The sequence below is a fragment of the Danio rerio genome, chromosome 14, assembly GCF_052040795.2.
Source record: "Danio rerio strain M-AB ecotype USA chromosome 14, GRCz13ab, whole genome shotgun sequence".
Classification (NCBI taxonomy): Eukaryota; Metazoa; Chordata; class Actinopteri; order Cypriniformes; family Danionidae; genus Danio; species Danio rerio.
Genome location: NC_141034.1, coordinates 16,709,504 through 16,735,437, shown reverse-complemented (window position 1 = coordinate 16,735,437; position 25,934 = coordinate 16,709,504). Strand labels below are relative to the sequence as shown.

Sequence of the window (25,934 nt, the reverse complement as noted above, 5' to 3'; positions counted from 1 at the left end):
ACAGTCACAGACAAGTGCTGTATGATTCTCCCAGCATACACTGCAGTATGAAATTTGTCACCATCATTGAGAAGCATGCAATGATTCTTGATGTGTCTCTCTCTCTCTCTCGCTCGCTCGCTCGCTCGCACGCACGCACGCACACAATGTTTCTTTTATTTTTTTACAAACATTTTTCCCATTCCAAAATTGTACATCAGATAATTTATGTTATTCTAATTTATATATATATTGGTCACATGTTCAAAGCACAAAGATACAAAAATTTATGGTATGGTGTGTGTGTCCCAGTTGAAGCCACGCATTCCATATATGAATATACATTGCTGTCAATTTCAGTATGAATAGGCTCTCTACTGCGTTGACAATGTTCCCTTCTATTGATATACAAACAGACAAACTGCTTTCCTCCTGTTTTGAATTTCAAATAAACACTGAACATAAATGTGCTTTATGTACATTCCAACAAATGACGTTTTCTGTTTGTTCAAACTATTCATTTAAAAGAAGCTGAAACAACACAGTTCTTGAGTTTTTTTTTTTTGCAACAACCTAACTGGTTTATGTTCAGACCACTTAAAATTGTAAAAACTAACAAGTTAACTTAATTTCCTCATGTTGTCCCAACACAAATCGATTGTGTGAAACTCAGTGTACGCTCTAAAAAATGCTAGTTTCCACAAAATCAATTAATGTTGTCCCAACGCAAATTGATTAAGTTAACTTAATAGTTTTTACCATTTTTAATTGATTGAATAGAAAACAATTAAGTTGTTTTAAAAAACCTTAAGAATTGTGTTGTTTTAGCTCATTTTAAATACATAGTTTGAACAAGCACAAATATGTTTTTGAGTGTAGGCAGATTTTTTTGGAGTGTAGACAGAAAGCTAAACAAAAAACAAAGAGAACAAAACAAGCAAAAAACAAAAACAAAACAGCTGCTTTAATGCATCATTCTGCTGATGCTGCAAAAGTATTGTCTTGTTTTCAGAAATAATAAGTAAAAATTAAATTAGTTTTCCCTTAAAACAAGCACAAGAATCTGCCAATAGGCTAAGTCAAATAATCTTGTTTTTGAAAAACTTTTTACTTTTTACTGCAGCATAGGCTTATTCTGAAAACGACCAATCTGCTTTTTAAAACATCATCGGTTGGGTTTAGGAAAGGGGGTGGTTGGGGGATCGATTGGTTGTTCAGTTACGTCCACTCATGAGAAAACACATCGGCCTCTGATAGATTCGCAAAAAACAAAAAACAGCAAAAAAAAAAAAAAAAACATAGCTCCTGAGTGGTATTTGCCACTCTCCAGAAATGTATATAGGGGTACATAATCAAAATAACCCTTGTTGCAACAATGCTTCGTGATTTAAGAAATTCTGAGATATAGTGACTAGAAACAAGACAAAAGCTTTTTTCTTAAAGAAAACCATTTTTTTGCAGTGTAATTATGATGTGTTGAACCCCACCTCACCAAAACAGATGTAGGCGTGTATGTTTACAGTGGGTTTATCATCTGTTTGATGCGACACTTTGCTGAAGAGCACCCCAGATAGCTGCACTGTGTACACAGCATTGATTGCATTAAGTCAGGACCACACTGCGCTACAAATGCTGTTTATACAACAAAAAGATAAGATAAAACACAGTACTCGTAGACCAAAAACAAACCTTTGCCCTCACAGAAGCTTGTGTTTTTATATTCAAAAACAGTACAAACTCATTTTCCCTCCCCAAATGTAGTGCACACAAATTCACACAGCTACACAGACAGTCAAATGAGCATGAAGTTATGATTTGTCAACTCTTCAGTAAAAACAAAAGTGCTGCTCTGAGAGTTCAGTATCCACAAACATTTGATCACACTTCTATAGATCAGGTTGTCTGAAACTGGAAGAACAAGAAACATGAAAGTTTATCTTTTGTGTAGACTTTTGTGTAGAGAAAAAACGTCAGCCTTATGTACTCTTATGTACACTGTTAAAAATTGTTTCGTTAAAAAACGGTAAAATACTGGCAGCTAAAGTTGCCAGCATTGTACTGTTATTTTACAGTACGTTGCTGTAAAAATACATGGACTACATTGATATACACAATACTAAGTGAACTCATTTTGTTCACTGAAAGCAACTGCCTCAAATGAGTTTATGAAGTATTGTGCTATATATAGAAGCATACTGATAATGATAACGTATTTTAGTTAATTAGAAAAGTTTTATTGAACCGAAATGTCTTATATTTCACAGCAGCACACATACATGTAAATCTGAAATTACCAGAGAGATTCTGACTGCATCAGCAACTAAACAGCTGCTGTCTTTATATATATACAACAGTGACACACAGAAGAAATTTGCTTCAGGTTTAACAGTAAAATACAGCTTTTTCCTTTATTTAGCGGTAAACTACTGGCAGTTGTGGTTGCCAGCAATCTACTGTTTTTTTACAGTCTACTCCCGTAGTTTAAATAACAGTATATTACTGTTAAAATACATTTTTACACTGTTTTTACTCTCACACCTTTAACCCTTTAAACCCCAGAGCATATACTTCAGTTTTAATTGAAGTGTCCACACTATTGAGTGTTCAAGAAACGTAGCAAAGCTGAAGTAAATTAATTAATTAAATGACTAATTAAATGATAATTGAGGATTAGCAGTGAACAAATGAAGAAATACTGAAGGGAAAAAACAAGAACAGAACATACAAAACTACAACTTTAGTCACAGCTTTGTAATAAAATAACCTGAAGGTCAACAAATGATTAAATCATTTAAATGATCGGTGGATGATTAAATAACTCAAACATCATCAGCTGCTACACTTATTAATGAAACATTTATTTTTGTATAACATCTACTAAAGTTATTCTAGAGAGAAAGGTTAACATTTTACGTCACCATCATCGAGAAAAAGAGTTTGCTTTAGTTGGGCTCTTAGCCCTGACATTTTTTATCATTAATATAATTTGGCTGCTGCAATTGTTAAGAACTTTTATTAAAAAGCTCTTTTGATGTGGCAAGCCAGCCAAAAACCTAAATAAGATCTGGTGATGTTTATGTCGCTATTAAATGGCAAAATCTGTTCTAATATAATTTACTGCTTCTATTCAATGTTTAATCAATTGTTTCATATTCTATGTGGCAATGATTTCTGAAAGTTTTTAAGAATAGCTTGGACAAAAACACTGCTCTATGAAGTAAGTTGCACTCAAACAGACATCAATAATCAGCGTATGAACCTCAATAATGGTGACAACTAAGAAAATTAACAGTTTAACTCACAAACAAGCAACTGATAGTCTAAACATAAACAACAGCAGAATAAAAAGCAAATAAAGAAAACTGTAAGACCATTATACTACATTTATTATGCCGCAATGCATGCTGGGATATTTGTACTGTGCCACAACCAGCATGCATTGCAGCATGAAACATTTAAATTGTTACCATTGTTGAGGTACAAGGTCTGATTCATTAGGTCTGAGTGTGTTGTTGTCTCATCTAAACTGATTTGTATGTTATTTTTTTAACTGTAAAGTAATTGCATAGATATCTTTTCTGTTTCCACTTAATTATTAAATTAAAATATGCAGCTAAGCAAAAAATTTATTGCATGAGGCCCTTCTGCCAGATCTATACCAAAACATTTATAAGAGCAACTTTCAGACAAGTTAGATTTATATATCTATTGACTTTCCCACTTTAATGTTATAATACAAGCGTTTTGCAAATTCTGTATTACAGTAGTTGGAAAGTCTAAGTAAATGAGTTCAATGGTGAAGACCCCAGCTAAATCAGCCCCTCACTCCATTACGGTGACACAAAAAACACCTAAATTTCTGTTGGATCTCAGTGAGAATGGTATGGAAATCAAAGCAGTCAGTAACAAGTGTATCTGCTGTTGTTTGTGGAGTTGTTTAATGATCCTCTGCTGAGACTGAAGGTGTTTTATTTACTTGATTTTATTCAATGCTGTAACTCAAGTCACTGTTTGCGTTTCTTGTTTCTTTCCTTCAGTAATTCAGATTATAAACAGCAGGTGTTCATCATTGTCTGAATTCACTCATTAGTGTTCATTAACTCTGTCAGGTGAACTATATTGGTGAACTAGTGTATGGAATAGTGAACAAGAGCACAAAATGTGATTTCAAACACAGACTTCAAAAACGTTGAATCTTAACTCTGTTAACTCACAGTTTTCTGCAGTTGGTGTCTTTCTCGAGAACAAAAATGTTACCCAGAATGCACTGTTTTTAACAGAATATTACTGTTTTAGTGAAAAAACAACAACATTATTTTATCGTAGAATCTGACAGTTTTTTAACAGCAATTTTTTACAGCGTATACTCCTTCTTGTTTCCTTTTAGATTGTATACACTATCATTCAAAAACATCTCGAATGGTAAGATTTATGTTTTTTCTGCATTGTTACTCCAGTGTTGAACGTCACACAATTCTTACACTCATTTATGGACTCACCGGCCACTTTATTAGGTACACCTCACTAGTACTGGGTTAGACCACTGTAAAAAATTGCTGTTAAAAAACATTCAGATTCTATGGTAAAATAAAGTTTTTTTTTTTACTAAAACAGTAATATTCTGTTAAAAACAGTGCATTCTGGGTAACATTTTTGTTTTCGAGAAAGTAACCAACTGCAGAAAACTGTAAGCTAACTGTATTCAGATTCAAAATTTTGAAGTCTGTGTTTGAAATCACACTTTGTGCCCTTGTTCACTGTTCCATCAACTTGTTCACCAATATAGTTTACCTGACAGAGTTAATGAACACTAATGAGTAAATTCAGACACTGAGGAACACCTGCTGTTAATAATCACAATTACTGAAGAAAGTAAAAAAAAATTCATTTTGAAAACGAAATGCATTGATTTTATTTTTTTGCTGTTTGAAACAACTAACACTCATTTGGGGGATGGTGGGTCTCTAGCGGGGGGGGGTCTTTGGAACGACCGCTGGCAAACGCTATGGATAAGCTCACCGGGGGCGTTGGTTAGACCCAGGGGAGAGCCCACCAAGCCATGCCCGGATAGAGACCACTCTCTCCGGCATGACCCGCGCCTGGAGGGGGGGGGTAGCGCGTCCCTGGGTTTCGCTGACCTGCCATCAAGTTTTCGATAACAGACACATATGAAGGACTTAGTGCAATTTCCGATTTCGCGGTTGATCGAACCAGGTCTCAAAGGCAATCAAAGAAGCCCCAGGAGATGCGTTCGAACCCGGGGGAGCTAGGTGCGCGTAACTGCCCTGGTTCAGCCAAAGACCCAGGCCTCAAAGGCAATCAAAGAAGCCCCAGTAGATGCGTTCGAACCCGGGGGAGCTAGGTGCGCGTAACTGCCCTGGTTCAGCCAAAGACCCAGGCCTCAAAGGCAATCAAAGAAGCCCCAGTAGATGCGTTCGAACCCGGGGGAGCTAGGTGCGCGTAACTGCCCTGGTTCAGCCAAAGACCCAGGCCTCAAAGGCATTCAAAGAAGCCCCAGGAGATGCGTTCGAACCCGGGGGAGCTAGGTGCGCGTAACTGCCCTGGTTCAGCCAAAGACCCAGGCCTCAAAGGCAATCAAAGAAACCCCAGGAGATGCGTTCGAACCCGGGGGAGCTAGGTGCGCGTAACTGCCCTGGTTCAGCCAAAGACCCAGGCCTCAAAGGCAATCAAAGAAGCCCCAGTAGATGCGTTCGAACCCGGGGGAGCTAGGTGCGCGTAACTGCCCTGGTTCAGCCAAAGACCCAGGCCTCAAAGGCAATCAAAGAAGCCCCAGTAGATGCGTTCGAACCCGGGGGAGCTAGGTGCGCGTAACTGCCCTGGTTCAGCCAAAGACCCAGGCCTCAAAGGCAATCAAAGAAGCCCCAGGAGATGCGTTCGAACCCGGGGGAGCTAGGTGCGCGTAACTGCCCTGGTTCAGCCAAAGACCCAGGCCTCAAAGGCAATCAAAGAAACCCCAGGAGATGCGTTCGAACCCGGGGGAGCTAGGTGCGCCCTACTGCCCTGGTTCAGCCAAAGACCCAGGCCTCAAAGGCAATCAAAGAAGCCCCAGGAGATGCGTTCGAACCCGGGGGAGCTAGGTGCGCGTAACTGCCCTGGTTCAGCCAAAGACCCAGGCCTCAAAGGCAATCAAAGAAACCCCAGGAGATGCGTTCGAACCCGGGGGAGCTAGGTGCGCCCTACTGCCCTGGTTCAGCCAAAGACCCAGGCCTCAAAGGCAATCAAAGAAACCCCAGGAGATGCGTTCGAACCCGGGGGAGCTAGGTGCGCGTAACTGCCCTGGTTCAGCCAAAGACCCAGGCCTCAAAGGCAATCAAAGAAGCCCCAGGAGATGCGTTCGAACCCGGGGGAGCTAGGTGCGCGTAACTGCCCTGGTTCAGCCAAAGACCCAGGCCTCAAAGGCAATCAAAGAAGCCCCAGTAGATGCGTTCGAACCCGGGGGAGCTAGGTGCGCGTAACTGCCCTGGTTCAGCCAAAGACCCAGGCCTCAAAGGCAATCAAAGAAGCCCCAGGAGATGCGTTCGAACCCGGGGGAGCTAGGTGCGCGCAACTGCCCTGGTTCAGCCAAAGACCCAGGCCTCAAAGGCAATCAAAAAAACCCCAGGAGATGCGTTCGAACCCGGGGGAGCTAGGTGCGCGTTACTGCCCTGGTTCAGCCAAAGACCCAGGCCTCAAAGGCAATCAAAGAAGCCCCAGGAGATGCGTTCGAACCCGGGGGAGCTAGGTGCGCGTAACTGCCCTGGTTCAGCCAAAGACCCAGGCCTCAAAGGCAATCAAAGAAGCCCCAGGAGATGCGTTCGAACCCGGGGGAGCTAGGGGTCCATTGCTGAGCTGCTAAGTCGCCTCCCAGCGCTCATATTCCCGCAGCAAACATAAGACCCCACCGCTGACGGAGGCTAAAACGACGTGCGGCTGGTGCCCCATACACGAGCCCAGGGCCGGTGGTGACCCATTCACAAACCCAAAGACCGATTGGGTCACCAGCGGTACGTCTTGGCCAGTTGGGTCACCAGCAGCACGTCTGTCTGATCCATGCGGTTTGGAGGAGTTAGTGTCCCCGGGCTTAATAGTGGGGTGCCCGGGCACGGCTGGTGATTAGGTGCAAATCTAGGGGGTCCTTTGGAACCAGCGCTTGCCGCCGGAGAGTGCGTGTACCTCGGGCAGAGCGCGCGGGGCACAGGCCTCCCCAACGCTGGATCTCAGAGGCCCCAGGGGCTGGGCTCGCTCCCCAAGAAGGGTGTGTGTGCCCCGGGCAGAGCGCGCGGGGCACAGGCCTCCCCAACGCTGGATCTCAGAGGCCCCAGGGGCTGGGCTCGCTCCCCAAGAAGGGTGTGTGTGCCCCGGGCAGAGCGCGCGGGGCACAGGCCTCCCCAACGCTGGATCTCAGAGGCCCCAGGGGTTGGGCTCGCTCCCCAAGAAGGGTGTGTGTGCCCCGGGCAGAGCGCGCGGGGCACAGGCCTCCCCAACGCTGGATCTCAGAGGCCCCAGGGGCTGGGCTCGCTCCCCAAGAAGGGTGTGTGTGCCCCGGGCAGAGCGCGCGGGGCACAGGCCTCCCCAACGCTGGATCTCAGAGGCCCCAGGGGCTGGGCTCGCTCCCCAAGAAGGGTGTGTGTGCCCCGGGCAGAGCGCGCGGGGCACAGGCCTCCCCAACGCTGGATCTCAGAGGCCCCAGGGGCTGGGCTCGCTCCCCAAGAAGGGTGTGTGTGCCCCGGGCAGAGCGCGCGGGGCACAGGCCCCCCCAACGCTGGATCTCAGAGGCCCCAGGGGCTGGGCTCGCTCCCCAAGAAGGGTGTGTGTGCCCCGGGCAGAGCGCGCGGGGCACAGGCCTCCCCAACGCTGGATCTCAGAGGCCCCAGGGGCTGGGCTCGCTCCCCAAGAAGGGTGTGTGTGCCCCGGGCAGAGCGCGCGGGGCACAGGCCTCCCCAACGCTGGATCTCAGAGGCCCCAGGGGCTGGGCTCGCTCCCCAAGAAGGGTGTGTGTGCCCCGGGCAGAGCGCGCGGGGCACAGGCCTCCCCAACGCTGGATCTCAGAGGCCCCAGGGGCTGGGCTCGCTCCCCAAGAAGGGTGTGTGTGCCCCGGGCAGAGCGCGCGGGGCACAGGCCTCCCCAACGCTGGATCTCAGAGGCCCCAGGGGCTGGGCTCGCTCCCCAAGAAGGGTGTGTGTGCCCCGGGCAGAGCGCGCGGGGCACAGGCCTCCCCAACGCTGGATCTCAGAGGCCCCAGGGGCTGGGCTCGCTCCCCAAGAAGGGTGTGTGTGCCCCGGGCAGAGCGCGCGGGGCACAGGCCTCCCCAACGCTGGATCTCAGAGGCCCCAGGGGCTGGGCTCGCTCCCCAAGAAGGGTGTGTGTGCCCCGGGCAGAGCGCGCGGGGCACAGGCCTCCCCAACGCTGGATCTCAGAGGCCCCAGGGGCTGGGCTCGCTCCCCAAGAAGGGTGTGTGTGCCCCGGGCAGAGCGCGCGGGGCACAGGCCTCCCCAACGCTGGATCTCAGAGGCCCCAGGGGCTGGGCTCGCTCCCCAAGAAGGGTGTGTGTGCCCCGGGCAGAGCGCGCGGGGCACAGGCCTCCCCAACGCTGGATCTCAGAGGCCCCCATTAATGGTTCACCAGCGGCTCCATCGATGGTTCACCAGCGGCACATCTTTACGCATCTAGCGCCAAAGGTCCAACAGGAATACGTTATGCCTGGCGCTCACCGGGGCGTTGGTTAGACCCAGGCCCGAGCCCACCAAACCATGCCCGACGGGAGACCACCCTTCCCGGCCTACTTGTCGGGACGTCCCGCGCCTGGAGGTTTTTGCCCGACACCCACAATCTCTGACCTGCCATTAGGGTTTCGGGGAAGGCGTAAAAATATGGACTTAGTCTCTGACAGTCCAGTCGCCAGACCCCACGGTGACTGATCGATAGGAGCTAGTGTGGCGCCCCAGGGGCTAGGCCCCCACCCAGGCCCCCCAAAGCACCAATGGGGTCGGCCTCTATGGGTGTGGCAGATCCTCCCCGTCCTGGGCGCTGTATCAGGGAGGCGTGGGGGTGTCCCTCCGCACACAGCGCCCCCCCTTCCCGCACCGATCTGTGGGTAAAGGACCCAGATGGCCCGTCTGGCTAAATGACCCAGAGCTTGTCTGCTGCTCAGCCCGCCCGCCAGCCCGCCCCCCTGGACTCCGTTTCCCCCGCGCCGATACTCGGCCCGTGCCCCCGCCCCCCACGCCCTGCGAGGGCTGGGGGATGTTCGGTGGGTTCGGTCGAGTCACCCGGCGTGGTGAATCGAGGCCCCAGGGGCAGCGTAGGGAACGAGCTGGTGTGGGCTTCGATTCTACCCCCGCCCGAGTGTGTGCGTCTGCATCCCGTCCGTCCGCCCGCAACGCCGCCCACCCCCTGGGTTTATCCTTGCTGGCTCCCGGCTGACCCCCACCCCGCCTACCCTGCTCCCGGGGGAGTGAGGGTGGTTGGTTGGGAGGGGAAGCTAGTGGACTCCGGCGAGGTGAAACGTGCCAGGGTCAGTGGTGCCGGGGTTACGGGCTGTCTGGACCCCCCTTTCGATGGTTGGTGCGTATTCCATGTTGGTTGTAGCAGGTCACAAAAGCTCCCGCGGCTGGCGCGTGTGGAGCTGTCCCCCCCCCCCCCCCCCAATGGGGCTCAAACAATCCCCGTTTTGGGGTGGAAAAAGTGAACGTGAATGGCTGTGGAAAAGCTCCCGCTGGCCAGAACAGCAAAATGAAGGGGGGATAGGGAGTGAGGTGGGACACCCCTTCCCCAACTCGAGTCGTGACAAGAGAGAGAGGTGTCGAACCGCTGACCGGGGCAACGATGAAGGGGCGGTGGGGTGCATTGTTTAACGGGACACCCCCTCTGGTTCCTTTGAAAAGGGGGGAAGGGAGTGAGGTGGACACCCCTCTCCCCCCTGCTTGAGAAGTCGTAACAAAAGAAAGCTTGAACCGAATGGATCTCCGTAGGGCATCGGTTTACACCTCCTGGTGCGGGGGGGGTGTCCTTCCCCTTTAAGAAATACGGGTGCACCAACGTCATGACGCGGAAGTGGACGCCGCCTCCGGCCGCTTATTAACCGCCGCACGTGGCGTGCGGGCCCCTTTCCCCCTCTGCATTGGCTCTAGCACGGTCATGGCTGAATGTGCCCTATGCTTCAACGTCTACAGCCGGCTTGCGCCTCACCTGACGGCCGTTCACAAGGTGGCCAACTCGGACGAGAAGCGGCTGCTGCTCGCGCTGGCCGCCGGCCGCGTGGACACGCGGAAGACACCGTGCCCGGTCCCGGGCTGTCGCCGGACGCCAGCCCGCCTAGACAGGCACTTGAGGCAGCACGCGGAGCTCTCGACCTCGGGAAGGAAAGAGGCTATGGGGAGGGCGAAACGCCGGAAAGTAGCTCGGGAGTTGCAGTGGCTGCGGTCCACCCAGCCTGCAATCCCTGTCGTGTCCCAGCTAGCATCGTCCTCCGAGGGGGAGCGGGACTCGGAGGACCCAGAGGCCGGCCGCCCGTGCGCCGACCGCGGCTGCAGGCGCGCCACCGAGCGCATACAGGCTCAGCTCACGGACCTGGGGAAACAGGTTACCAAGATGCGGTCCACCCTGCTCCAGATCACACGCCTCTACCGGGAGCTGAGGAAGGGAGAAGGGGGGAGAAGGAGGAGGAAGAGGGCGAGGAGAACCAGGTCGCCTCCTGCACCACCGGCTCCCGGGCGAGGCGCGGCCGGAGGTCCGACGCCCCCCGAGCCTCCGGAGGCTTTGGAACCCTACCCGTTCCCGGACCACGTCCCCGCGCTGAGTTGAGTATATTTCAGGCACGTCACTGTCGCTCTGCTGGCTGTGTGCCTTCGGGGAAGTTGACTCTTGGTTGTGCTCGTTCCACAGACCTTCTCTTGGGGGAGTTCGAAGGGTACCAACTGGGCAGCGAGCCCACCGCGCGCCTGCGGAACAACGTCACTTCGAAGCTGGGGAGAATCAAAGCCTTCCTGGGTTACATGGCCAGGGGCACCGCGGAGCCAGGGGACTTCCTTTTCCTCAACCAACCAGCCCGAATCCGAGCGTGGGCCGCCCGGCTAGGTCAGACGCGCATGGCCGAGCCCACCAGGCAGCACTACCTGAAGAACGTGGCTCAGTTCCTAGACTACCTCTCGGAGACGCCGCCGGCCGCCTGTCAGCTCTCCAGCACGGCTCTGGTTCTGATTCGAAGGGAGGTCAGAGCCCTCATCCGCGGCATACGCCGGCGTGTCGTCGTGCACGAGGTAAGGACCAAGCAGGCGAAGGAAAGCCGACTGATCCCCAAGGCCAGTCTGGTGCGCTGTCACCGGACCGCTGGGAGGAAAATTCCCGCCCTGCTAGGTAAGCAAGCCCTTCCGCCGTTCCAGCGATTCCCCCTGTTCGTTCTTCCGGGGCACCAACAGCCCTTGGTTCATCCAGCCACGTCTGTCTGCCCCTCTCCCCCGCGAATGGGACTCATTCGGGGGGGAAGGGGGGCAGACCGACGTGGCTGGATGAACCAACAGCTGCTGGTGGCCCGGAGAGGAGTTGTGCGTTTCTTCTTCAGGGGCACCAGCAGTCCATGAACTGCTGGTGCCCCTGAAGAAGAAACGCACATTTCCTCTCTGGGCCACCAGCAGCTGTTGTTTGAGCTGCTGGCGCCCCGGAGTACAAGTCACCAGCAGCCAAGAGCTGTTGGTGACCCAGAAAGGAAATAGAACCGTCGGTGGTCTAATCTGTCTAATGTCTTTCACCAGATAGCCTCGAATCCAACCCAAGCACTAGGCAACAGTGGCGCTTCTATGGCTTTCTGACTGGCTACCTAACCTCCATCTCTGGGCACCGCTGTGGAGTCTTCCAGAATCTCACAATCCAGGAGGTTGAAGAGGCCTCCAGAAGCCCCGACGAGTCTGCTTATGTCATTAACGTGAGTATGGCGCAAGTAAGGTGGGGGTCACCAGTAGCATGCTCTCTCTCTCACTCACTCACTCACTCACTCACTCACTCACTCACTCACTCACTGCTTGTTCTCTGATGGCAGATTACCACTCACAAAACAAACAGAGCCTTTGGGGCGGCTCAGCTGTCCCTAAACAGGGAGGAATACAGCTGGTTCCGCAGGTTTTTGGCGCTGCGGGCTGGTCTCCCCGGAGGGAGCCAGGCTACCTATTTCTTTTTCACTTCCAGAGCCAGTCCTTGTCGGACCCTGAACAAGTACTTTCAGTCTGCTTGGCTCAGTATGGGCCTTCCAGGCAAACCCACCTTTACTGACGTACGCACTGCGATCGCGACTCATGTGAGTAGGCATTGTGACGCCCCTGTAACTACCAGCGGCGGCTTCTATCCTAATCAAACTTCTGTCTCTCTCCGATGCAGGCAAAGAATGCACACTCTTCAGAGGATCGCCACAAGGTGGCGCAATTCATGTGCCATGACACTTCAACCTCAGATAAGTTCTACGCACTTCACCTCGGACCTCTCCAAGCACGCGAGCGCCGCAGACTCTTTGAAAGGGCCCTGGTGGAGGAGGAGGAGGAGGAGGAGGAGGAGGATGGGGAGGCAGCGGGCACTGAAAGCCCCCCGCGGAAAGGGCGCAAGAGGACGGAGACTTCCGTCTCTCCCCTGGTAAAAATCACATTCTCTTTGGCGTGGACAGCAGAACGTGTGGCATTGGCTAACTTCCCTTTATGTGTCTCTTTTCCAGGAGGGAACCAGCAGGAGGACGCTGCCATGGCGCCCTGCCAAAGGGAAAAGCCAGGGCGCTCGCCCGCTCGAACAAACAGAAGACTCTGAATCGTCCTGAATAAATATTGTACAACTTAACGGTCAAATGGTGTTCAGTGTCTTCATTATTCCTTTTATTTATTATCTGTGTGGTAAAAGTAAATTCAGTGGGGACAAAAATGAGCCCTGTCTTCTTAGTTCAACGCTGTATGCCTGCTGCGTCCAGGTCCTGCCTTGGCTACGTTCCGATTGGGACAGATTAGCCCTAACTTGTGTGTTAAAAGTGTCACGTGGGATGCCCTCGTCCAGGTTCTGCCTTGGCTACGTTCCAATTGGGACAAACTATCCCTGCCTTGAGTGTTAAAAGTGACTCGCGGGACGCCCCCGTCCAGGTTCAGCCTTGGTTGATAGCTCATAGGGAGAATGAATCCCTTTTCCAGCACAAGGGGGTGATGGGCTGGACAAATCTGTCCAGGTCTGCAAATGCTTTGAACGCCCAGAAGGCCTTGAGTCCAATTCTGTATATTAGCAAGCTTCTCCCGGGACAGCTCGGTCCTTAGAGATGCATGAATAGGTCAGGACAGGGCAGCTGTGGAGTGGAGGTTAACTTTATGGAGGAAAGAAACAAGAAACAGAAACAGTGACTTGAGTTACAGCATTAAATAAAATCAACTAAAATAAAACACCTTCAGTATCAGCGGAGGATCATTAAAAAACTCCACAAACAAAAGCAGACACACTCATTACTCACTACTTGGACTTCAATACTATTCTCATTGAGATCCAACAGAAATTTAGGTGTTTTTTGTGTCACCCAGTGATGGGTTGCAGCTGGAAGGGTGTCTGCTGCATAAAACCTATGCTGGATAAGTTGGCGGTTCAGCCATGTGGTGACCCCTGATTAATAAAGAGACTAAACCAAAAAGAAAACAAATAAATAAATTAATACTTTATGCTTATATTACACAACCTCATCATAATGACTAAAGACAATAGGACTTTGAAGCATGCCACTCTTAGTTGAAGTGGTAAGACAGAGTGTGTTCTGGAGGTAGAAATTTACCTTTAATATCTATAATATTCAAATTGCAGTCATCATTCATTTAGAGCATTATTTTTTTGCACAAGAAAAAAATGTAAACATGAACCAAGTAAATAACAACTATTTAGCCCTATTGTCCAATTACTACAGCCCTATTGAGGGTCTACAAAAAACTGCCTTGCCTTGCCTTACCCTGCCTTGCCTTATGGTTTTAAAGAACTCTCAACATTTTTGTAGGTTCTATAATGTGGTGCTTATATAACCATCTATTTAAACCTGTGAAATGTTATTAAATCTTTTATAGTTGGATGTGAATATCTACTGTCAGTGTTCAATAATCCTCTAAAAGCCCTGAAGCAACACAAGTAAATCAAAGCATATATTGCAATATTGCATGATGGCATTAACATATTGTTGAAATTTCTTTCAAACCATCATCTTGATTTAGACAGACATTTCATATTGTATCAGCAGACACATTTTGATAAAAGCTGGCAGCACACATGGGTTGAGTGCATTGGGCTAACAATGATTTGTAGTATATGACTAATATCATTTAGGTCTCTATCCATGTAGATGTATATAGTGGAGTATCTCCTGTCAGTGGGATGTTTTCAGACCATGGTTAGAGTTTTTAATCACTTTACCTGACTCTGGGGCACAGGTTCAGGACTGGTGTCAGGACTTGACAAATAAGGAAAGCAGTTGAAATTGCCCATCATTAAAAAACACACACACAGAGTGATTTGGATTTTAGCTAAATCAAATTACAGGTGATAGAAATTATTTTGTTGTTGCAATCAATACCGTTATTTTCACCCAGAGCTACAAAACTTGATTTTGTGAAAACAGTGACAGACTGATCATGTATGTTACATGTTTAGGCATGTATAAATACTTGACAACCAAAACAAAAACACCAGATTTACAACAAATTGACTTTACCGTCCTATGCTCTTACAGAAAAACCACATGAGCTTTAAATATGCGGAACACATAAGAAATGTGGTTTTGGAAAATTTTCATGTTAAACAAAAATGTTAGATTTAATTAACTTTCTGACTTTCAGTACTGTTCTTCTGGGTGTCCTCAAGGCTGTTGCCTTTCACCTTTCTTACAAATGGTTGTCGAAGTATGTTTGAGAATAGTCATTTTATAGCAGGGATTGATTATAGGAGGGCTTTTCCTACCCTGTGGATGACAATGGTAAGCTATGTTTTGGACACTGAAATTGTTAACACACTAAAATACTAAGTTAACCTTTCAACCTATTACCTAGCTGTCTGTAAAAAGGTGCAACAAAGACCATTTTCTCTGTAAATAAAAATATTTTAAGGTTTTTACATCTGTGATGTAACGGTATTACAAACAATGTATTGTATGTCTTCTAATTTTGCATCACATAATTTGTGTTTCTCAAAATTATCAGAATTAATCAACCCAGACTCATTCAGAAAATTGTACATTTCCAGAGACCATCAAATACATCCCAGGAGCTATTTTTTTGCAGTTTTTATTTTTGCAAATCCACCAGAGGCCGCTGTGTATGATTTTTAAGATCTCGAGTTTTTCTCATGAGTGCCATTCGCACCTGGTGTTCTCATGTAAATTCACCAGAGGCTGCTGTTGACTTACTGTTTGACTGTTTGACTAACTGATCAACTGACCCACCCAACTCCTTCCTTAAATCCAACCAATAGTATTTTCAAAAGCACAGACTGACCCTCCCACCCACTTCCCTAAACCCAACATACACTTTTAAAAAGCAATTCAGAAAAGAAAAGCCCTTCCAATTTGAGGAAATTGATTGCAACAAACTATTTAAGTTCAAAAACTAATCCTAATGAGTACTGTTGAACTTAATCCACTTGAGTGAACAAGTGAGCACAATAAAACCTGATAAATGAAGAGAACTCAAACAAACTGAGTACTGTACAACCCAATGAGTTAAAGCAACTCAAACCATTTGAGGACAATGATTGCAACAAACCATTTGAGTTAAAAAGTAATCTATATGAGTACTGTGAACTCCATTTAAGCTAGAGTAATGAGGTATTTAAATACCTTCAACACTGAGTTCAAAACTCTTTTCATTTGAGTAGAATTACCTTTCAGTAAATTTTGAGTTAACTACACTCATTTAATTTGATAAAGTTGACTGTTGGGTTTTACAGTGTAGCATGACCCTTCAGTTATTTACAAATATATAAATAGTAGAAAAGCAAACATGCAGAGCTAAATCATCAGCTGATTCTGCTGGCATAAATTCTGTTTTGCACACATACTGTTGCTATACTAGCTGAACATGTCAGGTTGCTTTGTCTATACTCCAGATTTGGGACATGTTTGTAACTGCCATTCTTGAGCTATGAACGTCATATCTGGTTGGTAAAGCTTGCTTGATTTGATTGATTATAGCAGCTTTTGACATTCCTAAACAATTGTCACATAAAAAAAAGGTATTTGGTGTCCCATAGTTATTGACATTTTAGTGCCTCTTAAAAGACATAACATGTAAAAAATGTTGAAAAAGATGCATTGTCAAATATTTTGCTGAACTGTCACCACAGGCACATTTTTTTAGTGAGCCAGGGTGCTTCAAAATGCAAAGAATCATATACCAGAATGAAGAAAAAAAGTAAAACGATCTAAAAAATGTATAGCTTTTCTTAACTTGCTCATAGATTTAATTTTTGGAAGACTTTCTCAAAGCAGCTCTGAGGCAGCTGGAAGATAATGACATGGTAATAATGATAGAAATGTTCTTTAACATAATAGCACCAAGGTCAAGATATTCAGGGCATTTAATCTAATTTATTTTGCTTCAAAGAAAAATACGATAAATCAACTGAAGGCAATGTAAGAAAGAGTACGACATTAGTCAGAGATATACACACTATACAGTATAAAGTCATCTACAGCAGATAATGAAGAGAGTTTACTTTTTTTTTGCTTGTAAAAGGAACACAATAGGGTATATACAAAAATATGCAGAGGGAAATTTTTTCGGTAACCTATGTCAAACGTGTTACAAAATCGGTGCGTTTCAGCTCAATTTTCTTAAAAAACCAATGATATTCACTGATTGATACATGACATAAAGTGGTTATCAGAATGTACAAGAAGTACTGCATTAAATAAAAATTTTCAGTGCAATGTCTTTAAAATATGAACATTTGTTTTACCCCAGCATTTTTAATGGAATTTCTGCACTAGTTTGTTGATCCTGAAGGACGCATGCGTATATATAATATGGCTGTTCATCTCGTTCTACACTTGAACAACTAAAGAAATGCCTAAGTCTATTTAACTGATTATATTTTAATAACATTACAACATCAATGCTGTAAAAGGAACCGTATAAAATTGAAAAAGGTCTTTGGTCTTTGGAAACATTTTGGATTATGCTTACCCTACTTCAAATATGGCATGAAAATAAAGATTCAAACTATTCACATTTTCCTAAAGCTCACGTATTTTACCTATTTTTTAAGGTTTAAAATAAGTCTTTTATGTCTTTAGAATGTGTCTATAAAGTTTCAGCTCAAAACACGCATCAGCTTATTTGTTATGTCTTTTGTTGGAATTTCTTGCTTTAAACATCATGTAGCTGTTTTTGTGGCCTATGCCTTTATTGCTGGTTCTCCCCACCCACCGTTTCCTTGTGCCTGTCAGAGTGTACCTCAATCTCCACCTCGGGTGCATCAGATAAACAAACAGCAACAAATATAAACAAACGCTGAGGATTTGACATGGACTGCTCACTTAGACGTAGTGCTATGGAAGGCACAACAATGCCTCTTCTTCCTCAGGCGTCTCAGGAGGTTTGAAATGAGCCCTCACATCCTCCACTTGTTCTACACCTGCACTGTGGAGAGCATCCTGACTGGCTGTATCACCACCTGGTATTGAAATAGCACCAACAGCAATCGCAAAGGCCTACATAGGATTGTGGGAACTGCTGGACGCATAGTAGGAGGTGAGCTTCCCTCCCTCCAGGACATCTATGCCAGGCGGTGCATGAGGAAGTCCAAGATAATTATCAGCAACTCCAGCCACCCAAGCCATAAACTTTTCTCTCTGCTACCCTCAGGCAGACGGTTACGCAACATCCGATCACGCACTAGCTGATTGAAGGAAAGCATCTTCCCTCAGACAATCAGGCTGATGAACACTTAACACACCCCACACAGACTCTTCCGTACCCCTCACTGCACACCATCAATATGTAGCATGCACTGCACTTTAACCAATCCATACTTGAAACAATACAGCCTTAAACCAAGTTTACACCTATTCATTGTACATATCGCTGTTAATTTTACATTGTCCTGTTTTTTTGAGAGACCGCTGTGTATATTTTTTGAGATCTCTAATTTATCTCACGAGTGCCATTTGCACCTGCTGTTCTTGCGTAAATCCACCAGAGGCCACTGTTGACTGACGATCGTGCCCAGCAAGTTCCTGAGCCCGTAACTGAAGACGAGATATGACTTTTAAAAAGATGTTTTAAATGGATTTATTAATCATTCTTACAGTTCAATGAATGCAAACTGTTGTAGATTATTAAAGACACAAACCCCTCACTGCACCACAGCTGCACCTTTAGCAAACCTCATAATTCCTGCAGCATGAGGACTTCATGATTGTTTATGAATGTCGAAACTGATCTGTTGGGCGAAATATTTGACTGTGTGTCACCACATCCCAAATGACTAAAAGAAAATAACTAAAGAAATTTCCACTTTGCTGAGCGAAAGTGCTTACTGAACAGGGCATGAGTATATCCTAACTGTTTGACTGACCGAATGACTGACTGACTGACTGACCGACCTATTGACTGACCCACCCTCCTCCTTCCATAAACCCAACCAATAAAATCGATTGACCCACCCACCCACCCACTACCTTAAGCCCAGCCAACAATTTTCAAAAGCAATCCAGAAAAAGAAAAGCCTTCATCTAATTTTTACCACTTTTTTAGATATTATCACATTCTCACTCTGTTATTTACTTGTTTATTCTATTTTTTACATTCTGTTTTTGTCTTACCTAGTACCGTTCTTCACCAGACTCAAACACCGTCATTGTGGTCAACTCCTTTCTGTATCTCTAGTTCGCCGAGGTACATGAAGAGATAACGGGACAAACGGATTCAGCTGTTAAGCATGATAAGGAATGGCATTATACTGCCCTGTCGCATTCATTTAAAAAATGAAATGCAGCTATACTTACCTCTGGCTACATAATTTGCGGTCTCCAGAAACCTATAAAGGACTACGTTTTCAGAATGAGCCTATGTTGCCTACGTCATTTTGTGGTCGGCCTCAAAATGGGAAGAAATTTGGATCCTTTTTTAATGTCAGGAAATGTCCAAAAATAGAATTATTATCTTTAAATCACCCCAATAAGACTTTGGACACACTACACCTACACACAGTTCTGCTCATACAACTTACAAAAGATCATTTTCATCATAGGTTCCCTTTGATGCACACGTCTTATTGCAGACAATTGATTTGTATACTTCTTTCCATTTTAACAAAAATATTCCTGAAATTATACACCTGAAAATTATATCCACTTCTATGGTTTAAATGACATATTTTTTTTTTCAGTGATGATGTATGCAAGATTTCCCAATCAATTCAATTTGTTAATTGATGGGGCTTCATTTTTTTTTTCATCTGATTTATTACTTTATTCAGTAAAAAATTATTTACAGATTCAAGTCCCACTCTCATTTTTATTTTTATTGTATGGACGAATGTCCATTTTATTTTATTTTTTAGGTATCTGTGGATTGAATGCGACATATTGTTATTTTGTGGATGAATGTACATTTTATTGTATTTTTTTGTTTATGTGGATTGCAATCTGTGTATTTTAGTTTTGTGGATTGTTTTATTTGTATTTAGAATTATCTTCTTTTTTCAGTCCAGCCATCCTTATTGTTTACCTTCTTTTTTTCACAACTCTCTAGTGTATTTGACAATTGGTCGTCTGTATAGCTTTTTCTGTTTTAGCAAGTTTGGGTTTAGCCCTCTCTCGTCTTTTTGGACTTAATTTTTCTTCAATTCATGAGAGATTTTATTTTATTTTGTTAAAATGTTTGGTGTCTGTGGTTTGCACCATATATGTAATGGTGCGGATGAATTTATTATATTTATTTTAATTTTATTTTATTAATGTACTAAAAGTACTGAATTTTGCTTATCTTAATTAAAACCCTTTCTTTTATAAAAACCAATACTCCCTGATGAACTAGATAGGTTTATTTTAAAATCCTCACAATTAGATCCTATTCTTAAAAGAAGATAAAATACAAAGCCAAGTTTCAGGGGAAGTCATTTACAATCATTACATCCGCACATCACTCAACCCACATTAGTTCCATATGACCGCTTCACTGTCTTCAATTAATATGCAACATTCAAACATGCAGTTATTTTCCGTCCTTTGCATGCAATTACCTGCAAGATCATTTTATTGTTTGCGTGCAGCCGTTGCAGTCGGGTTGGCACGGTACATAAGGTTAATAAGATTAAAACGCGCCGTTAGCTTTTCATGGTTGAAATTGCTTCTTAACACCTTGGAGCATGTGCTGTTAGCTCTATTTAATGTGTATAGCCTTGCGGGCGCAATTAGTGTGCATCTCCTGCTTTTCCTTAATAGTCTGTTCAATGGATATTGTAGCCCTCAATGCAATACTGCTGATCTTTAAAACATTTTTATGACAAATGTTTTTAATGAGAGAGAGGGAGGGAGAGAGGGAGGGGAAAAAAGAGTAACTCATCTGCCGTCTTCTTCAGACTTTATAGTTAGTCTACAAGTCTAAAAGTGCTCCCAGACCATTTATACTTTGTTATTAATTCTAAAATGTATGTTATTAAGTAAAAAAAAAAAAAAAAAAAAAAAAAAAAAAAAATATATATATATATATATATATATATATATATATATATATATATATATATATATATATATATATATATATATATATATATATATATATATATAGGAAGGGGTTTCTGGGGAAGACTATAAGACAAATAAAATTTTAAATTATTCAAATGGAGGCAATGAGCTTTTTAGTTGGTTATTTGCTGATAGGCTACATAGCCTACTAAGTCTTAACAGATTTCTTATTGTTTTTGTTTTTAAATTATGGATGACAATAAATTTGTATTTTAAAAATAAGTATTTTTTCATATTCCTTATATCATTTTTTTTATTCAAAATTCTAATCTCATTATAAAAATTACAGTATAAAATTTATTAACACATAATTAATCATCCGACAAGCTAATCCGATCTAAGATTAGTGCTTACTATGTCACTAAAATACAATATTTAAACCTCATAATTTAAAGAAAAATGAGGTGAATAACTACAAAAAGGTCCACCCCTTTCAATAGATTGGCTACGGGCTTGTAATACTATATTTTTGGACAAAATATGCTGTAACTCTTGGTTAATGACTGCTACAGTATACTGATCAGTGGTGTAGTGTAAAGGCCCCCCTAGCACCACCTCACTAAGTGTGACACAACACCCTCCCGGTCTTCACTTTACACAATCTGGAGGGGCCTCGCCTTTGCTTTTGCAGATGGGCCCATGCATTTTGCACTATGCCACTGATACTGATATGAACTGAATAAACAACTCAAACCCAATTGATAACTTTTTGTACATTTGTACATTTTTAGTATGATTTAGGTGACGCAATGGCGCAGTAGGTAATGTTGTTGCCTCAAAACAAGAAGGCTGCTGGTTCGAGCCTCGACTGGGTCAGTTGTCGTTTCTGTGTGAAGTTTGCATGTTCTCGCGTGGGTTTCCTTCGGGTGCTCCGGTTTCCCCCACAGTCCAAAGACATGCGGCACAGTTGAATTGGGTAGGCTAAATTGTCTGTAGTGTATGAGTGTGAATGAGTGTGTATGGATTTTTCCCAGAGATGGGTTGCAGCTGGAAGGGCATCCGCTGAATAAAAACACATGCTAAATAAGTTGGTGGTTCACTCTGCTGTGGCGACCCCAGATTAATAAAGGGATTATTCAAAAGAATATGTACGACACTGACAATATGCATATTAGGGCTCAATAAAGTAATAAATACTTTAATTGTTACTACAGTAAACCGTATTGTATTGCAATATAATATGACCAATAGTTATATAAAATCAAGTAGAGTATTTTGTAACTTGTTTACATTATATCCTATTCGATTTATTACCAAAGAAACTATAGAATTGTCATAGCATATTAATTGAACACTACAAGAAATACTTTTCTTACTGTTTTTTTTGTCTTTTTTCTAGTTCAAATATCGAAATAAAGAAGCAATTTCTAGACAAGTAAAACATATTGTCTTCTTTTACCTGTCTAGAAAAAGTTTTTAGATTTTTTCAGTGAAGTATTTTACTATATTAAGGTTCAAAAACACCACAGTATTTACAATAAATGACTATAGAATATATTTATTTCATGTGGGAACCAACATAATGTATTTGTCTGCTCAGAGATCTTGGCAGCTTTTGGCTATTTAACTGATACTTTCCAAGGCAAGATAACTTTTGCTATATGATTACCAATGCTCTTAGTGATTTGTACACTACAATTAAACATGTCTGTGCGGGTTTTTGTGGTGAACAGTAATGAGTGCTGAAATCACATGCATTACTGAGGAGAGGTTTAATACTAGTTTACCTAGAGTTGGGAACTATGGTTTTCACTTCAAACAGCACAAAAGATTAGATAATTGTCCTTAAATGATCTATTTTAAAATCTAGATACAACAATGTCAGAGAGACTTCAGGGTAGAATCCTTTGGTGCATCCAAAATAACATGCTGTCTGAGGAGATACTACAGTATATTAGACTTTATTTTATGACAGTTAGAAATTCTCTATAAAATATGAAAATATATGAATGGATAATACATATGAATCATATATATGAATATATAATATATGAATAATACATTCTCAGGTGCGACACAGTGGCTCAGTGGTTAACACTGTCACCTTACAGCAAGAAGGTCACTGGTTTGAGTCCCAGCTAGACCAGTTGGCATTTCTGTGTGGAATTTGGACGTTCTCCCCGTGAACGCGTGGGTTTCCTCCGGGTGCTCTGGTTTCCCCACAGTCCAAAGACATGTGGTAAAGGTGAATTGAATAAACTAAATTGGCCGTAGCACATGTGTACTGAGTTGCAGTTGGAAGGACATCCGCTGTGTAAAACATATGCTAAATAATTTGGCAGTTCATTTTGCTGTGGTGACCCCTGATGAATAATACATTCTCAATGTTTTCGTTATCATATGACCTACCTATATCAGTTGCATCACTTCAATTCCATTCTCAAAATATATCGTGTGGTCTCATGGGACAGTAAAGTTGGACTGAATACTATAAATCCTGAAATTTACAGTAATTTTGACAAAATGTCATGAATATGAGATTTTATGCATGCTTGTGCCTACAATTAAGTGTAATTTGCTCAGTTATGTCATTTTAAAGGCAAAGGTGACATTGTTTGAGATAACAACCAGTTGACAAAATAAAATACATAAACTTTTTTTGTCATGTCAACTTGACATTATGAAGAAACATAATTATTATTATTATTATTATTATTATTATTATTATTATTATTATTATTATTATTATTATTATTAATATTATTATTATATTTATGTAATTTTTTCAAAATTCTCCCAAAACTAGTGGTGTTCAACTTCAACTCTCCTGCTGCGTATTTTTCTTTATCATTTATTTTTGTTATTTTTTGCTACTTTATTTGTTTATATGTGTTGTATTATTATTATTATTAATGTGCATGGAGATAGTGTGAATGTATGTAAATTGATTGTTATCTCAGTCTTGTGTGTAAATCTAAACAGCATGAATGCCTTTCTGTTACTGTTCATGCATATATAATCATATACTTGTCCCAAATCCATCATGAACATCATTCTTATGAGGTAATTACTGTGTCATGAATTTTATGGTACAAATTGAATTTGTCATTAAAATTTCATTAAATATTAAAAAAAATCTTATGCATTATTTGGCAGAGTATTGACATTTTTTACTGAGACATTTTAATGACATAATGCATACAATCTCCTTTATATTCATGACATGTTATGATAGTGTCACCCAATTGTTTAAAAGTTGTCAACTAACTGTATTAAATGCAACAGGTTTACTATCAGCTAATAGCTTTTTACAGTGTAGCAACTGTCTAATAGAGCAACTAAATACACTAGCCCATGACATCATCTAACACACATTAAAAACTATTCAACACGACGAGAACTATTTTCATAATTGATTTTCATGAAATTACTTAGATTTTCTTTAGTTTCCTTTAGAACATGTAAAATATATAGTTATGTTTTCAATTATAATATGCTTCATTTAATTAATCACAGTTGCTTTTACACATTGTTATGTTGACAAACACATCTCTTTGAGCACAATTGAAGGCCTTTAAAAATGACAACATTGACAATTTTCAAAAAACTGATTTTTTTTTTTGCATACAATGATCATTGGTTACCCTGTCATAAATAGGACATATGAATAAAACAAAACTCCATATTATTAGGCACAAACAAAGCAATGTATAACAAAAAAGGCTTCTGTTATTGTTAGCAAGATATGAGGAAACAGCTGATAATTGTCAAGCTTCACCATTCTTCAACGTGGTGTTCTAAACACAGTATAGCATGTAGGCGTCACTACTAGAATAATTCATTTAATCTGAAAATGGCCCTTCCAATTAATGGAAATGTCTTGTTAATTTTAACTGTGCATTAGACCTTTTCACAGCTTCGTAAGACTAGAGACAGTAAAAGAGGAGGCCAGAGGAATGCTGCAGCAGAGGAAAGCACAAAAAAAAATCATTTGATTTATGAGAGCAGCACTTAAGACACAGAGGAGAAGATGTTATGCACCACAGCTTCCAGCCTAGGAGCTAAAGTAATTTCCTCAACGGCAGGTACACGCTCAAGTGAACAAAGCTACAATCAAATTGCTTCAGTGAACAGCCTAAAAACTTGTTTAATGTCATACTTATGCGTATTCTTTGGGTTTAACGTGACACCCAAGTACTTTAGTCGGTGGATATTGAAGCAGGTGTCTGTCATGCCGCCCCGAGGGTTTCAGAATTTCTATCTGCTTATATCCGTGCCATCTGTAATATAAGCCTTGTCTACACTACACTCATCTGAGGAAACCCTGCTGCTCCTGTGAGACTTCCATGATGTATGTTTTGTTATTTCTTCAGTCAATCAGGGATCAAAAGCTGAATTTGAGTGATGAATCAGTTGCCATCCAAACATCCTTAAACACCCACATGAGTAATAAATACTCTTATCTGCTGATGACTCAAGTTCTGGGAGTTCTCTTGAAATCTAATTCAAGCCTAGTTTTGAGAGCACAGAGGCACGCTATTTATTATTCATTGCAGATAAATGCTTTGTCAAAAAGATTTTGTCATCTTGGTTTGTATTTGCATATTGCTTGTTTTGGGCAACCCAGGCTCATTGAATACTGCAAAAATATAAATATATATATATATATTGTTTACTTAAAGGTTTTGTCGTATTTATAGTCCATACATTCTTACAAATTCAGAAATCAAAAAGCATTTTCTTGACAAGTAAAAAAAAAAAAAGCTAAAAGAGTAAAATAATCTAAGCAAAATTTATTTGCTTACCCAAAACACCCAAATTATTTATTTTGACTTAAAAACGATCACTTGTCTAGAAAATCCTTATTGATTTAATGATTGATTTAACTAAGTATTTGTACTACAAATAAGACAATACCTCGAAGAAAATATTTATTAGTTTAAGTAATTATTTGCCTCAGCCTAAAGTTTTGCTCTGGTATACGTTTGGTTGCATGTTTCGGATGAAAAATCCACAAGTACAATAACATACAAAGTGAACAACTAAGTTAACTTAACATGCTAGAAAAGTTGTTCATAAGGAGATAGAGAAGTTGCAAACCATAAACACCATTAAGCAGTTTTTGTGGTATTCATTTGGTGTTCTCCAAAGAACTGCACAAAAATGATCTATTTATTTGTTGAAAATATGTCTCTGTAATAATCATTAATCTACAACATAGGCTAATTGTGAAAACATAGCCCTATATAAGTTTCTGGAGGCCACAAATTATGTAGCT

The 25,934-nt window shown here is 42.9% G+C and overlaps 1 protein-coding gene across 4 annotated transcripts; it reads left to right on the top strand.

Moving 5' to 3' along the window:
- Positions 1–8,832: 8,832 nt before the first annotated feature.
- LOC147840796 (uncharacterized) lies at positions 8,833–12,803 on the top strand. Of its 4 annotated transcripts, XM_087281324.1 has the most exons (6): positions 8,833–10,777; positions 10,864–11,334; positions 11,730–11,899; positions 12,014–12,268; positions 12,349–12,597; positions 12,677–12,803. In XM_087281324.1, the coding sequence occupies exons 1-6, from the start codon at positions 10,117–10,119 to the stop codon at positions 12,773–12,775; spliced, it is 1,905 nt and encodes a 634-aa protein (XP_087137450.1). In that variant the 5' UTR covers positions 8,833–10,116; the 3' UTR covers positions 12,776–12,803. The 4 variants fall into 4 exon arrangements, with proteins under 4 accessions (XP_087137450.1, XP_087137449.1, XP_087137448.1 ...); XM_087281323.2 differs by having other exon boundaries at positions 9,996–10,777; positions 12,349–12,803; XM_087281322.1 differs by having other exon boundaries at positions 10,126–11,334.
- Positions 12,804–25,934: the final 13,131 nt, after the last annotated feature.

What these genes read in the sequence shown, in the direction of transcription:
- LOC147840796 (XM_087281321.1), top strand. Translation starts at nt 10,134, where the DNA reads ATGCTTCAACGTCTACAGCCGGCTTGCGCCTCACCTGACGGCCGTTCA. An exon ending in GAAAATTCCCGCCCTGCTAG is followed by an intron (nt 11,335 to 11,729) that starts GTAAGCAAGCCC and finishes GTCTTTCACCAG; the next exon opens with ATAGCCTCGAATCCAACCCA. An exon ending in GCACTGCGATCGCGACTCAT is followed by an intron (nt 12,269 to 12,348) that starts GTGAGTAGGCAT and finishes TCTCCGATGCAG; the next exon opens with GCAAAGAATGCACACTCTTC.